The sequence below is a fragment of the Panthera leo genome, chromosome E3, assembly GCF_018350215.1.
Source record: "Panthera leo isolate Ple1 chromosome E3, P.leo_Ple1_pat1.1, whole genome shotgun sequence".
Lineage (NCBI taxonomy): Eukaryota > Metazoa > Chordata > Mammalia > Carnivora > Felidae > Panthera > Panthera leo.
The window spans coordinates 4,708,421-4,728,435 of NC_056694.1; the positions used below are offsets into that span (position 1 = coordinate 4,708,421).

The 20,015-nt window shown below is 47.5% G+C and overlaps 1 protein-coding gene across 2 annotated transcripts in view; it reads left to right on the forward strand.

Annotated features, from left to right (window-relative positions):
- The first annotated feature begins 4,128 nt into the window (after nucleotides 1–4,128).
- The window catches only part of DAGLB (diacylglycerol lipase beta), a 37,815-nt gene continuing 21,928 nt past the window's right edge, over nucleotides 4,129–20,015 (forward strand). For both annotated transcript variants that reach the window (XM_042922507.1, XM_042922508.1), the window contains exons 1-7: nucleotides 4,129–4,301; nucleotides 6,024–6,175; nucleotides 14,233–14,404; nucleotides 15,618–15,876; nucleotides 17,527–17,649; nucleotides 18,228–18,355; nucleotides 19,808–19,934. In XM_042922507.1, coding sequence (XP_042778441.1) covers nucleotides 4,207–4,301; nucleotides 6,024–6,175; nucleotides 14,233–14,404; nucleotides 15,618–15,876; nucleotides 17,527–17,649; nucleotides 18,228–18,355; nucleotides 19,808–19,934 — 1,056 coding nt within the window. In that variant the 5' untranslated portion in view covers nucleotides 4,129–4,206. The remainder of the gene's footprint in view (nucleotides 4,302–6,023; nucleotides 6,176–14,232; nucleotides 14,405–15,617; nucleotides 15,877–17,526; nucleotides 17,650–18,227; nucleotides 18,356–19,807; nucleotides 19,935–20,015) is intronic.

Genomic DNA, 20,015 nt, shown 5'->3' on the forward strand with positions numbered 1-20,015 from the left:
AACATGTCCTGCTTCCTTGCAGTCTGGTCACGAGGGGAGTAAGTAGGTAGAGAAAAGGTTGGGGGGGGGAGGGGAAGGTTGCAGGTGGAAACCCTTGGGAGAAGATCCAGTCCAGTTTTTCCCAAGATGCCACTAGGTTGGATGACTCCCTGGAAAGGTCAAGCAAAGATTTCCTTTCAATAGAAATCACAAGTGAGGGGCGCCTGGGCGGCTCAATCGGTTAAGCTTCCGACTTTGGCTCAGGTCATGACCTCGAGGCTAGTGGGTTCGAGCTCTAGCTCGGGCTCCATGCTGGCGATGCAGAGTCTGCTTGGGATTCTCTCTCCCTCTCTCTGCCCCTACTGTGCTCTCTTGCTTTCTCTCAAAATAAATAAATAAACTTTAAAAAAGTGGTTAAGGGCGCTTAGGTGGCTCAGTCGGTTAAGCGTCCAACTCGATTTTGGCTCAGGTCATACCTTATGGTTTGTGAGATTGAGCCTCTAGTTGGGCTCTGTGCTGATCGCGCGAAGCCTGCTTGGGATTTGGGATTCTCTCCCTCTCCCCCACCCCCCCCAAATAAATAAACTTAAAAAAAAAAAAATCCTAAGTGGTTAGTGGTAACCCTGAGTAAGAAAATCACAAGCTTTGGGATCAGCCTCGTTGTAGGAGTCTCAGCTCCTCACACTCTAGCTCTGTGACCCTGGATTAACGAGTCTCTTCCCTCTGTTACCTGCAGACTCTTGCTGTAGGATTTTTGTGAGGTGTGAATGAGCCCATGTCTGTGAAGCTCAAAATAGAACTTGAGGCACACACATTAAGTGCTCAGCACCTCTGTGACCCCCTGCTCCCCTCCCATTGTGCTTAGTTTGGGGACAGCTGCCTTGCAAGCTGGCTGGAAACCACTTCTGGCAGGAGTTCCTGGGGCCTATTTGAGAACATTGGTCAATTTTGCCCTTGTTGGGAGAGCAATGCATCTGCAGACCTTGACTCTTAAGTACCTTCCCCAAACCACCTGAGTGCCATCTAATGAGGGCTGATTGAATTGGGGCTCCACGTGGGCTTTTTTTTTTCTCCTGTGTCCTTCGCCCTCTAGTGACTGAATGTGGAATTAGCAAGAAACGCGCCCTGCTCAGTACAGGGGACACTCCCTTCACCCCTCTGAGTTAGCCTTTGTAGCGTGGCGGCATCCTGTGTAGGTGCTGTGGGTATTTCTCCTACTGATTCTGAAACAATTCCCTCTTAGCATTGGATTTTAAAGAAAGTTGCAGCATAATATAGCACTAATCTTTTAAAAAGGGACACTTTTTTACAACATTAGAATATTCCAGGTCTCCACTCCTAGTTTCACCTCAAGCACTTAATTTAAAAAAATTTTTTTTCTTAATATTTATTTTTGAGAGAGACACAGAGCATGAGTGGAGAAGGCGCAGAGAGGGCGGGAGACACAGAATCCAAAGCAGGCTCCAGGCTGCCAGTGCGGAGACCGACACGGGGCTTGAACTCACGACCCGTGAGATCATGACCTGAGTCAATTGGATGCTCAACCAACTGAGTCACCCAGGCGCTCTGATCGCCTTGAGCACTTTAAAGGTGAAAGTCTCAAGGCAAATGTTACACTACACTTGACTCTATTACCAAAACAGAATGGAAATACACAATGTATTTATTCCTCTAATAAGGGTTCTAAGACAATTAATGGTTGTGTAATAGGGAAACTGGTGTGCCCCGAAACTAAAAAAGTCACTTAAGTTTACTTGGAATTCTGAGAATTGAAGATCTCAGGGCTGTCAAGAAGGCCTTAGAAAAACAACTGTCCAAATTCCTGAAAGATCACCTAGCTAACATTGCCCGACACCCATCTGACAGAGTCTAAATGCAAGGGTATTAATTTTACTCAGGACAGGGATTTACTCATATGAAAGAAAATTAAGTCCTAAAGGAATAGTGGAAGAAATGAATCAGTTGATTTGGAAAAGTGAAAGTAAAGATCACTGTTTCTCCAAGTTAATGTTTTTAAATAGCTCTAATGTGGGGCACCTGGGTGGCTCAGTAAGTGAAGTGTCTGACTTTGGCTCAAGTCATGATCTGTTTGTGAATTAGAGCCCCACAGCAGACTCTGTGCACTGACCACATGGAACCTACTTGGGATTCTCTCTCTCCCCCTCTCTCTCTGCCCCTCTTCTGCTCGTGCTTTCTGTCTCTCTCAAAATAAACTTTAAAAAATAAAATAGTTCTAATTCAACCAATGGAATGTTATACGGAAATAGCAGGACATACTTGCAGAGATTAGAACTATTCAAAATACGTTTTTTATTTTTATTTTTTAATTTTTTTTATTTTTGGGAGAGAGAGAGAGAGAGAGAGAGAGAGAGAGAGAGAATGAGCGGGGGAGGGGCAGAGAGAGAGGGAGACACAGAATCCGAAGCAGGTTCCAGGCTCCGAGCTGTCAGCACAGAGCCTGATGCGGGGCTCAAACTCACGGACTGTGAGATCATGATCTGAGCCAAAGTCGGATGCTCAACCAAATGAGCCGTTTTTTAATATGCACACTACCTCTTTGAAATGATAGTTTTGTGGGTTGTTATTGTTCTTAACATTAAGTTGACAGCTTATCTTTACTAACAAAAGTTTATATAGAAGAATTTTCTTACTCCTAAGCCTTACAAATCCTGTTTTCAAAAGGGAAGTATTACATTTGAGAATATTCGGATCATAGACACAGGCCTCTCTAACTTCAGAATCACCCTCTTTTCCTACTCTTCCTCCAATCTCGTTTTAGTATCTTTTTCAGGGAAGTCCTCCCTGACCTCTCTGATTAAGTCACTGGCCACACCAAGTACTCAAGTGCTTATTTTATAATGAATAGTTCTCTTTTCTATAGAAACCTTGTAACATCCCCATTTACAATCTCTGCATGATTTCCACAACCATCAATACAATTTCAATTTTATATTTAACCCTGAAATTTTGCCCTTTAGAAGGAACTTCAGACTTAGAAAATCTTGACATTTAATGAATTTATTTATTCATTCATCAACTATTTAGTAAGTGCCTGAAATGTGCTCTATCACGTGCACAGCAGTCAACAAGATGGACAGGGTAAATTGCTCATGCAATTTACACCCTAAGGTGGGAGAGGTATAACAAACATGGTGCAGTGTCACCGAGTAATTATTATGAGAAAAACTAAAGTAGGGTAAGGGAATGGAAACAGGTGGGTGTACAACTGTTTAGATAAGGTGGCCAGAGAAGGCGTCTTTGAGACCCGGACACTGGAGCTGAGGCCTGAATGAACTGAGAGAGAGACATGGAACTGCCTGGGGAGGAGCAGCCCTGGCAGAGGACACAGAAAATGTAAAAGCCCTGGGGCGACAATGAACTTGCTGTATTTGGGGGTTGGGGGTTGGGGAAGGCGGCAGGCAGCGGGGTGACGGAGAGAGAGAATGGTAACCCAAACCCAGGGAGGCATACAATCACGCACTGACAGACTTGATGTGTGACTACCAGGGAAAAACCTTTCCGGAGTGGGGGTGGGGGGTTGGAGTCAATGTTACGCACAAAGTGTATTCAGGGGAAATACCTTGGCGGGGGCGAGGGGAGTAACAGCAGAATGAGGGGGCACAATGAGATCGGACCAGGCATAAGGCAAAGGGGGCTGGGACGAGGGTGGAGGAGAGTGGAAGTGCTAAGTGCTCAGAAACCACGCCACTAGGCGACCGCCTGCTCGCGGGGAAGGGGCGCGGATCAGGCTATCACCCCCACGCCCCAGCCCCGAGCCGCCAGGTGGTTTCAGACTCGGAACTCAGAGGCGTCCTAACGCGGCACTCCTGACCGCAGGGAGCATCGATGGTCACACGCCTCGAAGCCCACAGACCTGGGATGAGCCTCAGATCCGCCATTAACAGCCGTGGATCTCGGTGGGGAGGGCAATTTCTCCGGGCCTGAAGAGTCCTTACCTACAAAATGGGAATATTGTCAGAACGGACTTCACGCCCGTGCAAAAACAGCTATCAAGCCAACCAGAGTCCTCCGGGTCAGCGTATCTGCGCAGGCGCGGAGCGTCTCGCTGCTGCGAGGGGGCTCAGTGCGCGTGCGCCGGACCGGGCCCTAGCGTGCGCCTGCGCGGAGTCGCAGTCAGTTTGGCGTCGGTTCCCGGAGGGCGCAGGGCTTCGAGTGGCCGCCGGCGCGCGGCAGGCTGGCCCGAGGCCGGGCAGCGGGGCCTCCGCCATGCCCGGGATGGTGCTCTTCGGTCGGCGCTGGGCCATCGCCAGTGACGACCTGGTCTTCCCGGGGTTCTTCGAGCTGTCCCTGCGAGTGGTGTGGTAAGGGCGGCGGGCTGTACGGGCTGGCGGCCGGCCGGCCGGCCGGGGTGCGCAGGGAGCGGGTCCGGGAGTAGCGTCCGTGTCGCCGGGTTTGTGCGCGCCGACTCGGGCCCCACGTTCCCGCATCGGGGCCTCCCCACCGCCGAGGACCTGGGTGCTGCCGCTCTACTCATTTCACGCAGGGCTCACTGAGGCCGGAGCGGGTCGGCCAGGCCCGGGGGCACCCAGGTGGGTCCCGTGGCACCGGCGCCCGTCGCGTGCGGCGCCTAGGCCTGGTCCTGGGAGCCTCCGGAACGTTGTTGCCGACCAAAGGCCGTGACCTCCGGTTCCGCTTCCTGGAGCCGGGGAGCAGCCCTTGCATGATTACGGCGCTCGGCCTGGAAACGCAGGGCATCTTTTGTCCGCCAGAGGAAAGATGGAACATAATAGCCTGGCTGCCGTTCCCGAGCCGGTTGTGGCCGAGTTCCATGCATGAGCAGTCAGGCTCAGGCTCGGGAAATATGTACCCTCTCGTCTTTCCAAGTGTGGAACCCATGGGAACTGGAATTGGGCTCCTGAGGTCTGTTCCCAACCGGTCTGAGCAGGGAATAAAACAGCACCACTGTAATTTTTTAAAAACACATTCTTGAGGGGAAAGGAATACAAAAACACGAGATATTGGAAGTGGCTTCTCAGTAGTTTGGTAATTTCCAGAGCCGAGCCTCTGAAACCATTTCCCAATATTATTTCCAGACCCAAAGTCATAATAACACAAAACTGACAAAAGCATAAGATGTTATCTAGTCCAGTTCCACCTCTGGGCTTGAATCCTTAATACAACGTTCTTGCCAGGGGTGCTCTGCCCTTTGCTGAAATACCTCTGGGGACCGGTCGCTATTACTTTGCCTTGTTTGGGGTTGTCTTTGTTGTTATTCTGCACTGAAATCTCGAAGTCGCAATACTTGGCCTTTCACGCTTATCAGTGTTCACTATCCATGGTCTTTGGATAACTTCTTGCCTGCTGCGTTTGTATCACACAGCAGATTACAATGTGTCAATTTCTCATTAATACACAGGAGTAAACTATCTTGTTAATAATTTAGCAAGCATGTACTTTGTTGATTTACAGTTGCCTGTTTCTTTTTTTCATTAATTTATTTGGGGGCGGGGGGGGGGGGAGGAACCTGAGTGGGAGAGGGGCAGAGGTGGAGAGAGAGAATATGAATGAATGAATCCCAAGCGGGCTCTGTGCACTGCCAGCTCGGGGCTTGAACTCATGAACCACGAGATCATGGTATCAGCTGAAACCAAGAGACAGATGTTCAACCGACTGAGCCACCCAGGTGCTCCTACGGTTGCATCTTTCTGAGTCATTATGGGGTTGCTGTTTTTCAGCAGTTCATAGTATGTTTGCGTATGGCGTTAAATACCTCTTATGAATTACAGCAGGCATAGAATAAGGGCAGTCATGTAGGCACAGAAAGCATAAAGCTAATTTTTTTAAAGTCATACTTTTTAATTGACTTAGTAGATTTTTTATTTTTTTTAGATCTTTTATCGAAGAAAATTTTAGTCCAAAGTAAATTTCACCTTGTTTGGGGAAATGTTAACTCCTTTAAAATTTTTATTTTTAAATATTAAAAAAAAAAAAATTAGAAATGTTAACTCCTTTTATTTCTTTCTGTTATGTTTTGCAAAGTAGTTCCTTGGATTCCATTTCTGACCCTCCCTATCTCTTGGCAGGTGGATTGGCATTTTGACTTTGTACCTCCTGCACAGAGGCAAGCTGGACTGTGCTGGCGGTGTCCTCCTCAGCAGTTACTTGATTGTTCTTATTGTCCTCCTAGCAGTTATAATATGTACCCTGACAGCCATCGTATGTGTCAGCATGAAAGGTAAAGCCTTTTCTATTTGCTGCCTGTTCTTTAACAGCTTGATTGAGATATAATTCACATACTGTACAATTCTCCCATTTAAAGTGTGCAGGTCAAAGATTTTTAGTCTGTTCACAGAGCTGTCCAGCCCCCACCACGGTTTTAGAACATTTTCATCATCCCCCAAAGAAATCCAATACCCATTAGCAATCTTTCCTCATTTTTCCGGATTTCCTCAGCTCTAGCCATCCATGTATCTGCTTTCCGTCTGTAGGTTTGGCCATTCTGGATCATATAGGTAGAATCATCCACCATGTGGCCGTTGGGTCTGGCTCCAAACTTAGCATGTTTTCAAGGTTGATTCATGTTTAGCGTGTCAGTACTTCATTCTTCTTATGGTTGAGTAATGTTAATTACATTGAATGTATATGCCACATTTTACTTATCCGTTTGCCAGTTGGTGGGGATTTGGAGTTATTTTACACTTTTGGGCTATTATAAATAATGCCGCTATGAACATTCAGATCCATGTTTTTGTGTACATAGACGTTTTCGTGTCTCTCGGACGTACCTAGGGTGGAATTGTTAGATCATGTGGTCACCCTGTGTTTAACCTTCTGAGGAGCTGCCAGACTGTTTTCCAAGCAGCTGTACCATGTTTCTTTCAGTTTATGAAGCGTTTCCATTTCTCTACATCCTCACCAACACTTCTCATTGTCTGCCTTTTCTTTTTTTTTTTTTTTTTCAACGTTTTTTATTTATTTTTGGGACAGAGAGAGACAGAGCATGAACGGGGGAGGGGCAGAGAGAGAGGGAGACACAGAATCCGAAGCAGGCTCCAGGCTCTGAGCTGTCAGCACAGAGCCCAATGCGGGGCTTGAACTCAGAGACCGTGAGATCATGACCTGAGCTGAAGTCGGCTGCTTAACCGACTGAACCACCCAGGCACTCCAAGAGTCCTGTCTATTCTTTTTTTTTTTTTTTTTTTTTTTTTAACGTTTATTTATTATTGAGAGATGGAGAGAGACAGAGCATGAGCAGGGGAGGGGCAGAAAGAGGAGGAGACAGAATCTGAAGCAGACTCCAGGCTCTGAGCTGTCAGCACAGAGCCCGACGCGAGGCTTGAACTCACAAACCACGAGATCATGACCTGAGTCAAAGTCGGACGCTCAACCACCTGAGCCACCCAGGAGTCCTGTCTATTCTTTTTTTTTTTTTTTTTTTTTTTTTAATTTTTTTTTTCAACTTTTTTTTTTTTTTTTTTTTTTTTTTTTTTTTTTTTTTTAATTCTTTAACGTTTATTTATTTTTCAGACAGAGAGAGACAGAACATGAACGGGGGAGGGTCAGAGAGAGAGGGAGACACAGAATCCGAAACAGGCTCCAGGCTCTGAGCGGTCAGCACAGAGCCCGACGCGGGGCTTGAACTCACGGACCGCGAGATCATGACCTGAGCCGAAGTCGGACGCCCAACCGACTGAGCCACCCAGGCGCCCCATCAACGTTTTTTATTTATTTTTGGGACAGAGAGAGACAGAGCATGAACGGGGGAGGGGCAGAGAGAGAGGGAGACACAGAATCGGAAACAGGCTCCAGGCTCCGAGCCATCAGCCCAGAGCCCGACGCGGGGCTCGAACTCACGGACTGCGAGATCGTGACCTGGCTGAAGTCGGACGCTCAACCGACTGCGCCACCCAGGCGCCCCTAGTCCTGTCTATTCTTAATGATAATTCTTTCTGGGACACCTGGGTGGCTCAGCCGGTTAAGTGTCTGACTTTGGCTCAGGTCATGACCTCACAATCTGTGGGTTCAAGTCCCACGTCGGGCTCTGTGCTGACAGCTCAGAGCCTGGAGCCTGCTTCAGATATTCTCTCTCTCTCTCTCTCTCTCTCTCTCTCTCTCTCTCTCTCAAAAATAAATAAAGATTAACAAAAATTTTGTTTAAGTGATAATTCTTTTCTGTGTGTTAGGGTTTTTACTAGTCACTTCACCCAAAATGTTGGGAACTTTCCCTATATGATTGCTTAGGCTCACAGGATGAGCCAAGCAGTGTGGCGCATTAGGAAGTATCAAAGGCAAGGATGTATGGTGTGCCGCTCTCCAGTGCATTTCATCGTTGCTTGAATGGGGCTGCAGGAGGCATGCTTACACACTCAAAATGAAGATGGTAAAACTGGGTGGCAGGATCACGATCTTGATGGTTTGGAATGACCAACTGAAACTTAAAAGGTGGTGGTTGCTCAGTGGCCAAGTGTTTCATGAGAAAGACCATAGGGTTTTGGATGACCAAGGAGTGTGGCTTGTGCCCACTTCCTAGAGAAATGTATAGGAAAGAGAGCTCTGGGTATTTCAGCATGGCCCTGGAAACGTGAATGCATGAAGAACGTCCCAGTTTTGTGATCTGTGTAATTCCCCATTGGGAGAGGTACCTTTGTGTTTTTGTTTTTGTTTGAAATAAACTCTACCCCCCACCATAGATCTTGAATCGACCCTTAGCTCAGCAGTCAGCAGTTGCATGCTTTACTGACTGAGCCAGCCAGGTACCCCAGCACTAAAGAGTTTTTTAATGAAGTCTGAATTTCTGAAAGATGAAGTAGTTAGATTGGTGTCATTTCAGCTATGGCATTGTCTCATTTATTTTATTATTTATTATTGTTCATTTATTTTATTTTTTTTAGTTTTTTAAATTATTAAAATTTTTTTTTAATGTTTATTTTTGAGAGAGAGAGAGAGAAAGACCAAGCATGAGTCGGGAAGGGGCAGAGAGAGAGAGAGACAGACAGACAGACAGACAGAGGGAGGGAGACACAGAATCCAAAGCAGGCTCCAAGCTCTGAGCTGTCAGCACAGAGCCCGATGTGGAGCTCAAACCCATGAACTGTGAGATCATGACCTGAGCCTAAGTCGGAAACTCAACCAACTGAGCCACCCAGGTGTCTGTAGCATCATCTCATTTATTTGCCCTTTTGTTCATGTCATATTCTGGTTAGGAGACCAAGTGTACAGCTATCAGGAGGTTCAGATTTAAAGCAATAATGTAGCTTTTTTTCCCCCTTAAATATTTTTTTCCTGATATTTTTGGTGGTGTCAGGGCACTTTCACACCCTGTGATGGATGGCCATGTTCACTGAGGCTCTTCCTCCTGAGCCTTTGCTCAATGCCTGCACCATCTCACATTCATGGTCAAGGCTCAGAAAATATATAATGGGTTGAGGCGCCTGGGTGGCTCAGTTGTTTGAGCGTCTGACTTCAGCTCAGGTCATGCATGACCTCACAGTTTGTGGGTTCGAGCCCCGTGTTGGGCTCTGTGCTGACAGCTCAGAACCTGGAGCCTACTTCTGATCTGAGTCTCCCGGTCTCTCTCTGCCCCTCCCCCACTCCTATTCTCTCTCTCTCTCTCTCTCTCTCTCTCTTAAAAATAAATATTAAAAAAAAATTTTTTTTTTTTTTAACATGTCGGTGTACATGTTAAGCATTATGTGCTGGTTGTATGTGTGTTATAGCGAGGTTGCCCGTCCAGCAGCCTCTTCCAGTTTTACTCAGGACACCCCTCCTCCCCCCCTCGCTCACATAGGAAGTGTGTGTGTCAGAGAAGCTGACCCTCCACCCAGCTCAGGAATGATTCTCATGGATGAGCCAGTGGACATGTGACCCAATTCCTTGCTCCTGTAAGAAAGATCCAGAAGGAACACGGTTTTTGCCCTGGGTGATTCTGTGTATGGATAAGCTGCTGAATTCCTGCTGTATCTCTACTCACAGCCTAGGATGAGCTGACACACAAAGGAGGGCAGAGCCGTGAGAAGCAAGAATGCCCGTGACACCTGTCTTGGCTCTGCACTTGCAGTCCCTGAAGTCAGAACAGGTCCTTCCTGTTCTTAAACCTTTTGTTACTTGTGGCTGGAGATACCACAACCGAACTAAAAACAGTACTTTACAAAGCATGTTAGTTTAATTGCCAATGTGTTACAAATAATATTGTATGCCTTATTAAGGGCACCTCGGTGGCTCAGTTAAGTGTTCAACTCTTGATTTTGGCTTAGGTCATGATCTCACGGTTCGAAGGATTGAGCCCCACATAGGGCTCTGTGCTGACAGTGAGGAGCCTGCCTGGGATTCTCTTTCTCCCTATGCCCCTCTTGTACCTGCGTGCGTGTGGGCACGTACCTTCTCTCTCTTTCTCAAAATATATAAATAAACATTAAAAAATATATAGTGTAAATTTCAGAAAAAATATCATAAGGTTGAAAAAAGCAAAATGAAAACAATATTGTAACGTATGAGACTTAAAGCCAATCTTTTTCATGTATTAGGGGTCCTACTACAATAAATAAGAAAAAGACTGATCGTCAGTAGAAAAATGGGCAAAGGTCATAAACAGTAAAATAAATATAAGTGACTTTTACATGTGCTAAAATGTTCAGCCTCAGTCGCCATAACAAAAAGTCACCCACATAATACATGGAGTTGGCAAGGCTGTGCGGAAATAAGCAGCTCGTTTTGTTTGTAAGTATACGTTGGAAGCCAGATTTGGGAAGTACACTGTGTATTAGGCAGTATTTTCGTATAGATTTGCACGTGTGCAGACAAGTCCTTGTAGGTGAAGAAACAAAAGAGATGAATATATAGGAAGGGAAGAAAAACAAATGTTAAGAGGCTCTTAACAATAGAGGACAGACAGCGTTGATGGAGGGAAGCAAGAGGTTGGTACTAAGGAGGGCCCTTGTGATGAGCAGTGGGTGTTACGTGTGGGTGGCGAATCACTAAATTCTACTCCTGAACCGATATTGCACTGTATGTTAACTGGCTAGAATGTAAATAAAAATGGGGGGGGGGAGATGTCCTCGTAGGGATGTTCATTGCAGTGCTATTTGTAGGTATGAAAGGTCAGAACAAACCCCATTCCTGTCACTAGGCCATGGGTTGGGTCTTTGCACGTTTACGAAGAATGAGGACTGCTTTGTGGACAGGTAAGGAGTGATTTCCAATACACTGAGGTATAGGACCTTGTGTGTAGTTTGCTACCTTTTCCTGAAGAGAAGACAACCGAAAGACTGGGGTACAGACGCTTAATACTATGTACCTACTTGAACTGTTTGAGCTTTTTTCCTTTTACATGCATTACCTGCACAAAATTGATGAGTTTTCTGTAAATTGTAAGTTTTGTGTATGTATGTAAATTGTTATTTTTTAATTTTTAAAAAACGTTTATTCATTTTTTGAGAGAGAGAGAGAGAGAACGCAAGCAGGGGAGGGGCAGAGAGAGAGGGAGACACTGAATCCGAAACAGGCTCCAGGCTTTGAGCTGTCAGCCCAGAGCCTGTTGCAGGGTTCGAACCCACAGACCGCGGAATCATGACCTGAGCCGAAGTCGGACGCTTAATTGAGCCATCCAGGCGCCCCTATTTTTATTTTCTTAAGCAGGTGTCACACCCAGCATAGAGCCCAGTGCGGGGCCTGAACTCATGACCCTTAGACCAAGACCTGTGCTGAGATCAAGAGTCAGGCGCCTTAACTGACTTAGCCACCCAGGCACACCTTAGTTATATTTTGTAATAGCACATTGGTTAATTTTATTCTTGATACACAGATAATTTCTTTTGCCCCTTCTGTTCCGGGAGGCATCTCGGTAATTAACCTGTCACTTGTACTGAAAGACAGTGTTTATGTAGCTTTTGGCTGACATTACTCTGTAAAGGAAACACCCCCGGTTGCAGAGGACGCATTTGGAACCAGTGGAGCTCATCTTTGCCCAGAAGACTGATGCCTGTGTATCTACCTGTCCTCTTTTTCCTGGTCATCTGTGTAGCGTAGTTGGGAAGAATCTTGATATTGTGGTAGTTTCCAGTTTTGATTTGAGAACCTCTCTGAGGTTCTGAGGTTCTGATGAAATCCTGCTGTTGGTCCCATGTAGGAGGTTTGATTAGGGAAGGTCCAGCCTCGTGACAGCCACATTTTGGAAGAACACCCTCACCCTCCAGGGTCTGCCGTTCACTGTGTTTGACCCTGATTGTGGGACATTTCCTTGCATCTCCTCTGCATTTATATGCGAGCTCGCACTCATTTCGTGCTGGAGGAGATCACGGCAGTGTCTGGAGGTGTTGAGCCAAAGATTCTGTGACACGGGCCTGCCTTTTGTGGTTTTTACATAAATGGCTATGCCTGATGAAGACCAAGGCTGTGCCGAGGACATTCCATTCAAGGATGAAGTTATGCTCGCTCATGATGAGGCAGCAGCAGCAGCAGCCTCGCGCACTGCAGCAGCCGAGTCCGCCCTGGCGACCCCTTGCCTTGAGAGGAAGATCTATATGTAAATAAAAACGTTTTCATAGGAATGACTATATAAAGGAGATTTTTTTCAGCGTCTTTATTTCTCTTTGGAGTCCTAATCAGAACTCCATTTTCTGCTTCCCTATTTATGTATTTATTTCATTCGCATAGTATCAGGACGTTGGGAGTTTCGGGCCCAGGTGCTGTTGGGGAATTCATTCCCTTATTCGGAGCTACTGCCTTCCGGTGCGCCCCGTGGGTGAGCCCAGATACTGTTTCCTGTTTTGCGGGTGATCGCCTATTGTTAGTAGCGGGCTCCAAATGGAGCACTGGTTTTTCATATGCCTGCACTTTGTCCCTCAGAGAGAGACGGTGTTGTTTTGGTTACCTTCTGTTTTGTCTTTGTGCCAAAAATGGGGCCCAATGGTGTCTAACATTTTAAAATGTGACTCTGAGGTCATTTTTGGAACCTAAAAGCTATTTCCTCACCAAATCATTCTTTAGATCTTGTTTTCAATCATTGCTCTGGGGGCTTTTTTCCTTTACTGTTTTGTTTTAATCATGGCATTTTTATGTTGTCTAAATCAGTATTTTATCACAACTTTTTCCCAAAGGGAGAGAGTTGATGTTTAACATCAGGAATTGAAGCACCCAGGCCTCTCTCTTGATACTTGGATTTGTTTTGTATGCAGAGTAAAAAGGCCATGTCTGGGGGCGCCTTGGTGGCTCACTCGGTTAAGCATCCGACTTCGGCTCAGGTCGTGATCTCCCAGTTCATGGGTTCGAGCCCCGCATACGGCTCTGTGCTGACAGCTCAGACCCTGGAGCCTGCTTCAGATTTTTTGACTCCCTCTCTCCATGTTCCTCCCCCGTTCACGTTCTGTCTCTCTGTCTCTCAAAAAATAAATAAACGTTTAAAAAAAATTTAAAAAGTCCGTGTCTGAATAGGCCTCTTCACGTGATCTTGCGCATCAGAATTGTTCACTTCTCAAAAGTGAGTTCGTTGGTGAGACAGAGCCGGGACCACACAGACCTGGATTATGTTGTAGAAAGTAGTTACCAAGCTCTCCTAGCCTTAGTTTCTTCATTTGTAAAATGGGATGGTGGGGGCACCTGGGTGGCTCAGTCGGTTGAGCATCTGACTTCGGCTCAGGTCATGATCTCATGGTTCATGAGTTCGAGCCCCGCGTCGGGCTCTGTGCTGACAGGTCGGAGCCTGGAGCCTGCTTGGGATTCTGTGTCTCCCTCTCTGTCTGGCCCTCCCCCACTCGTGCTCCGTGTCTCTCTCTCTCTCTCTCAAAAGATAAATATTAAAAAAAAAAAAAGGGATGGTAACTGTTTTCAGAGTCATGAGGATTACAGAATAATAGACGTGAGGTGTTTCAGATGGTGCCTGAACGCCATAGGTCTCGAGTAGGTGGTGGAGTCATTCTTGTGGCTGCTTGAACTTGGTGACTGTGTAGGTCTGTTGGCCTGGGACGGCCCTGTTTGGTGCCAGCCGTTCCAGCATAATTATGAACAGCCCCTCCTTCCTCTCTCAGAGATGTCCCAGTTTGGCCAATGATTATATGGTCGCCCCAGGTAGAACCCTGAAGTATCTTTAAACCCTAGTTGAGTCTCGGAAGTAACCCGGAGGCTTTCTGTCATGTTCCCACCCCTCATCGGTCACTGACGGTCAGTCTTAGGCCTTGAGTACCAGTTACAAGTAGACGGAGCCAGGTGGGTACCGTGCTAATAGGTGCTCTGCTGTTTCTGGGGGAAGGAAGTGTCTGAGGAAGCAGGTGACCAGTTTGAACATCTTCTGTGTTTCAGGAACCATTTGTAACCCTGGACCGCGGAAATCCATGGCTAAGCTGCTTTACATCCGCCTGGCGCTCTTTCTGCCAGAGATGGGCTGGGCTTCTCTGGGGGCCGCCTGGATAGCAGACGACATTCAGTGTGACAAGACGGTTGTGAATGGCATCATTGCCACTGTCGTTGTCAGGTGAGGCCTTCCGTCTTCTCTCTCAGCTTCTTGTCTCGGGTGAGATGGAAGTCAACAGAACTTTCTGGGTAACTGCGGATAGCCCAATGGCACAGGGGCTTCCTGAAATCGTTAGGAATTGGACCTCTTTGAGTAGGTCATTGGGAGACGCTTGTTCATATATGAGAAATAATTCATCTTTCGTTATGCATGTATTGATGTCATTTTCTTTCTCACTGGTTCTCATTTTTCTGCATTTCGTCCCTTGTGTTATGAGAAGGAAGAAAACCCAGATACCAAACCAAGGGCAAAAACTAAAGGCAAGAGGAGTAGAAACGCAGTGCCAGGAATTGTGACGGGGGCTGCTGCCTGGGAGTCAGGCTTTCACGTTTTCCAGGCTAACGGTCCTAGAACTGATCAAGTTAATTCCCGTCCTGTCACAGAGAAGGAAAGGGGGGCTTCCCGAGCCGCCCAGGCAGCGGTGGCAGAATCCCCTCACGGGGGCGCGTCTTCCGCTGGCACGCGTTTCCCTGAGCCACAGTGCCTGGCACGTTGTGCGCTGTCTGGACACACTCACACATATGAAGGAAAGACCTCTTGGACTCTTCCACAGTGTGGCAAAGTTCTCCTGGTTTTGCCGGGAAGAACCCTGAGGCACGGAGGAGTCTGGGTCGTGCTGGTGGCCCGTGGAGAGCAGGTTCCAGCTGCTTCCATGCACAGGCTGCAACTCTACCTACTAGACGTCTTTTTTGTGGCCTTTACTTTTTTTTTTTTTTGGGAGAGAGAGAGAGAGAGAGAGAGAGAGAGAGAGAGAGAAGGAGGGCACGCATGCATGCATGAGCTACAAGCCAGGGAGGGCCAGAAGGAGAGAGAATCTCAGGTAGGCTCCACGCCCAACACAGCGTTGGATGTCATGAACTGTGAGATCATTACCTGAACTCAAATCAGGAGTCGGACACTCAACCGACTGAGCCACCCAGGCGCCCCTTTTGTGGTCTTTACTTTTAAGGCTCTGATTTTTGTGAGGCCTGGGTCAGCCGTGGATGCATAAAGAACTTTCTAGAAAAAACAAGTCGCTCACCTCAGCCTGGTTCTGGGAAATCCGCATCTTCCTCAGTAACTAGAGCCACGGCTGTACAGATGTAAAAACTGAACCCTGAGGAGGGAGCCCTGGCTCATGCATGTGGACGTGGGACCCACGGTCATCGCGCCTTCTCCTCTCTCTGTTTTGCAGCTGGATTATCATCGTCTCCACTGTGGTTACCATCATCGTCGTCTTTGACCCACTGGGGGGGAAGATGGCTCCGTATTCCTCTGCTGGCCCCAACCACCTGGACAGTCATGAATCGAGCCAGCTACTTAACGGCCTCAAGACAGCAGCTACCAGCGTGTGGGAGACCAGGATCAAGTTACTGTGCTGCTGCGTCGGGAAAGATGACCATACTCGAGTTGCTTTTTCGAGTACGGCAGAGCTTTTCTCAACCTACTTTTCAGTAAGCCGAAGGGGTCTGCTTTCGTCTCTTCTCCTGAGTAAATGTCTCCTCCGTGAAGATGAGCCCTCTGTGTTTTGAGCCGCGCCCCCGTTGACATAAAACAGCTCTTGCAGATGTGTGGTCTGTGCATGGCAGAGCAGGGGAGATGCTCACGGGACGTGGGCTCCGGAGCGTTAAGCCGGGGCCCTGCGCTTCGGACGCCGTGTCTCCGGTCAGTGTGTCCTGCGTTGCTGCTGGTTCTTTGCACCGTGAAGGGCGTTAGTTAGTTTTTAAGGAGGCGAATAATGGAACCTGTGTGTTTCGCGGGTAATTTGCCAGTCACCTGGATCCTCTGTCCTCCGGCCGGTGTGCTGCAGGTGCAGGCAGGTGTAAGCAGTGTCCTGCATCCGGGGTGGTGTCAGACCTCGTGTGCCACATTACGGCACAATGGGATGTGTCCTTGCAGCGCAGGAAGGTGTCCTCACTCTAGAGCAGTTTCTTCAGTGATTTAGAAAAACTTGGTTTTCTTTCACATCGAGTGCTTTTGTGTAACATCCTCTAGTAAACTATCGTGTTCAGTATTGAGACCAAGTAAGGGACAGGCGTTCTCTTGCCATCCTGAGTGACTGCTGGTCCCTTTCCTGCGGCGTCCGAGTCAGCAGTGTCCAGGGCTGGCCCTGTAGGCTGACACCAGGCGGGTAGCAGCAGCCTCTGTGTAGACAGTGGACAAGGGTCTCCCTAAACTAATCCCCAGGAGTGCTTCTGCCTAGTCTTAAGATATTTGGAAGAAGCCGGGGTGCCTGGGTGGCTCAGTCGGTTGAGCATCCGACTTTGGCTCAGGTCATGATCCGTGAGTTCGAGTCCCGCGTGGGGCTCTACTGTCAGTGCAGAGCCTGGTTCGGATCCTCTGTCTCCCTCTCTCTCCCTTTCTCCCATGCGTGCATGCACTCACTCTCTCAATCTCTCTCTCTTGAAGATAGACATTAAATTTTTTTTTTTTTTTTAAGTTTGGAAGAAGGAAGAAGAGCATCTGAGTGTTCTCAGCAGGTGTCTTCACCTGCATCACAGGTAGAGCTGATGACTCGGGCTGAGTGGCCAGTACCTGCTCCTTCTGGACTGGAAGTGCCTGGAGGCAGCTGAGCATTCCTGCCTGCTCCATACCCCACCCGGAGAAAGGAGGGGAAAGTCAGGGGCAGGCGGCTTGCTCTGTTGCTGTCCTGGAGTGGGCTTCTCCCGGAGGCTTGCAGTAGCTGGTGTATTTAAGTTCCGTGTTGAATCTCTGCCCCAGGGACTCTTGCCACAAAACCACAGCATCTTGAGCAAGCATCTAAGTCTGGGCTAAAACCGGCTGTTACTAGCAAAGATGGTGAATTTACTTATCCATTTGCTCCCCAGCTTTACAAAAGAAGTGAAGTCCATTAAGTGGTTCAGTTACTTAAAGTGAAAGTTGAAATAAGAGCTCGGCCACATTTTTTTGTTCTCCAGTGGATTTGTCTGAGGGCAGGATAGGAAAAAACATTAAGCTCACATGCAGAAGTCTTGAAAGGAAAATACTTTTTAAGATACCCCTTTACACATAACTGTGTGTGCATGTGAACTGTATAAAACTGGGTTTTGAGGAACTCGGGCAGTCCCTGCTAAGTTTTATGACAAGCCGCCGTTTTCACCCAGGACACAGATCTGGTCCCCAGCGACATTGCGGCGGGCCTCACCCTTCTCCATCAGCAACAGGACAACATCAGGAACAGCCAGGAGCCTGATGAGGTCATCAGCCATTCCCCAGGCCCCCCCCAGGTAAGCCCGTTCTGTTGGGTTGTAGAGTTTTGACATTTATACCTATTTATGTATCTTCAAAAAACAAAGAACAGAAAAACCTGGCCAGCACCAATTTCAGGAGCAGCTGGCTTGGAATGTGAGTTGTGGCTTCTGCTGTTGTGGTTTTTCACCCGTCAGGTAAGGCGTTTGCTCACCCGGAGTTCAGGGAGCGGAGCCCGTTCCTGGCTGCTTCACATCCATGTATCTTGAAAGCATTCTCTCTTAGGAACTTGGCTGTTGGCAGTCTACGTGGCAGAAACTCAGGGACCGGGCTTGGATCTCCCTGGGTGTGTTTGTGCTCTGCGCCTGAGGAGCGGAAACGGGTCAGCTTTGCTTGATGAGTTTTCCTGCCACGGGTGTTTATGCTTCTGAAAGAGAAGGTGGCACGTAGGAGTATACGTTTCTCTGCACCCCATCCAGCCATCCAGGTCTTCGCGGCTCACTTGTTGTAGGAAGGGGAGACTCCGGAGTTTGGGTTCAGGTTTATGACCTTGGTGAGTTGGTCTTGTCCGTAAGGGGCTCCCTGATACAAAAAGCTTGTTTTCCTTCTCTTACAGGAAGCTGATTTAGATGCAGAGTTAGAAAATTGCCATCATTACATGCAGTTTGCAGCAGCCGCCTACGGGTGGCCCCTGTACATTTATCGGAACCCCTTCACAGGGCTGTGCAAGATCGGTGGGGACTGGTAGGTGGATGCGTTTGAGGCCTCCGTCTTCCTTCTGGTTGTCACTTGCTACGCAGTGTGTCCTTTATTTCCTAAAAATGATCCGGTTTCCCCTTTCAAAACACTTTGTTTTGAGATATTTCAAAACTGCAAGATCAGTACTGAGAACTCCCATATATCCTTTATATGGGGCCACCAGTTGTGACTCAGTTTGGTCACATGTGCTGTGTTACTATAAATACATAGCTTCTTCCTGAACCACTGGAAGTGTGATGCAATCAGCATGCCCCTTCTCTGCGGTTACTTCAGCCTGTATTTCTGTTCCCTCCCTCCCTCCCCTTTCTTTATTTTTAATTTGAGAGAGCCAAAGTACAAGTGGGGTGAGGGGCAGAGAGAGAGAGAAAGTTACCATTAAGCAATAACTCATTTATATTCTGTATTCACAGTTTTCCAGTTGCCACGATAGTATCCTTTGTAACGGTTTTTCCTCCAGGTCAAGATTACGCATTGCACTTAGTTGACGTGCATCCCTAGTTTTTTTCTATTTTGGAACGATTCCTCAGTCATTTTTCGTCTTTCATGATCTTGACATTTTGGAAAGGACAGTGTAGGTATTTTGTAGAATGGCCCTCAATTTGCATTTGTCAGATGGTTTCTTCCTGATGAGAGTCCAGATGCACATTTTTGGCAGGAATGTCCCATGAGGGGTATTGCGCCCTTCTTAGAATTACATCATATCAGCAAACGCAAGAGGTCAGTTTGTCCCGTTACTAGAGTTTTAGAGTCTCTCCCATTCTTTTTTTTTAATGCTTTATTTATTTTTGAGAGAGACAGAGACAGAATGCGAGTGGGTTAGGGGCAGAGCAAGAGGGAGACGCAGAATCCGAAGCAGGCTCCAGGCTCTGAGCTGTCAGCGCAGAGCCCGACGCGGGGCTCGAACTCACGGACCGTGAGATCATGTCCTGAGCTGAAGTCAGACGCTCAACCAACTGAGCCACCCAGGCGCTCCTTTTTTTAAATTTTTTTAATGTTTATTTATTTTTGAGACAGAGCATGAGTGGGGGAGGGAGAGAGAGAGAGGGAGACACAGAATGTGAAACAGGCTCCGGGCTCTGAGCTATCAGCACAGAGCCCGACGTGGGGCTCGAGCTCACAAGCTGTGAGATCATGACCTGAGCCGAAGTCGGATGCTTAACTGACTGAGCCACCCAGGCGCCCCAAGTATCTCCCATTCTTAATATTGATTTTTTTGTATATGTAAAACATCGACACAACTCCAGAGATGAAAGCTGTAGTAAGAAGTATGCACAGGAATGTAATGGTCTTTTAAAGGCCATTATATGTTCGCCAGAGTAAGGCCTGAAAATTGTAAACTTGGGTCCTCGTGATTTGGGGAAGACAGAACACTGGGGATCGATGTTCCTTGGTAAGTGGCTCAGGTTGGCAGAGTACCAACCTTGCCTGTGTTTTTAGTTGTAGAACCAGGACAGCAGAATATGACTTGGTTGGAGGCGATCAGCTCAGCTGCCATTTTGGCTCCATCCTGCAGACGACAGGGCTACAGTACAGGGACTTCATTCACATAAGCTTTCATGACAAGGTAGGTGTAACGGCGCTTCTGAACTTCTTTGGGGTCCTGGAGTCCCTTGAGATTCTGACAGAAGTTACAGATTTTTTTTTT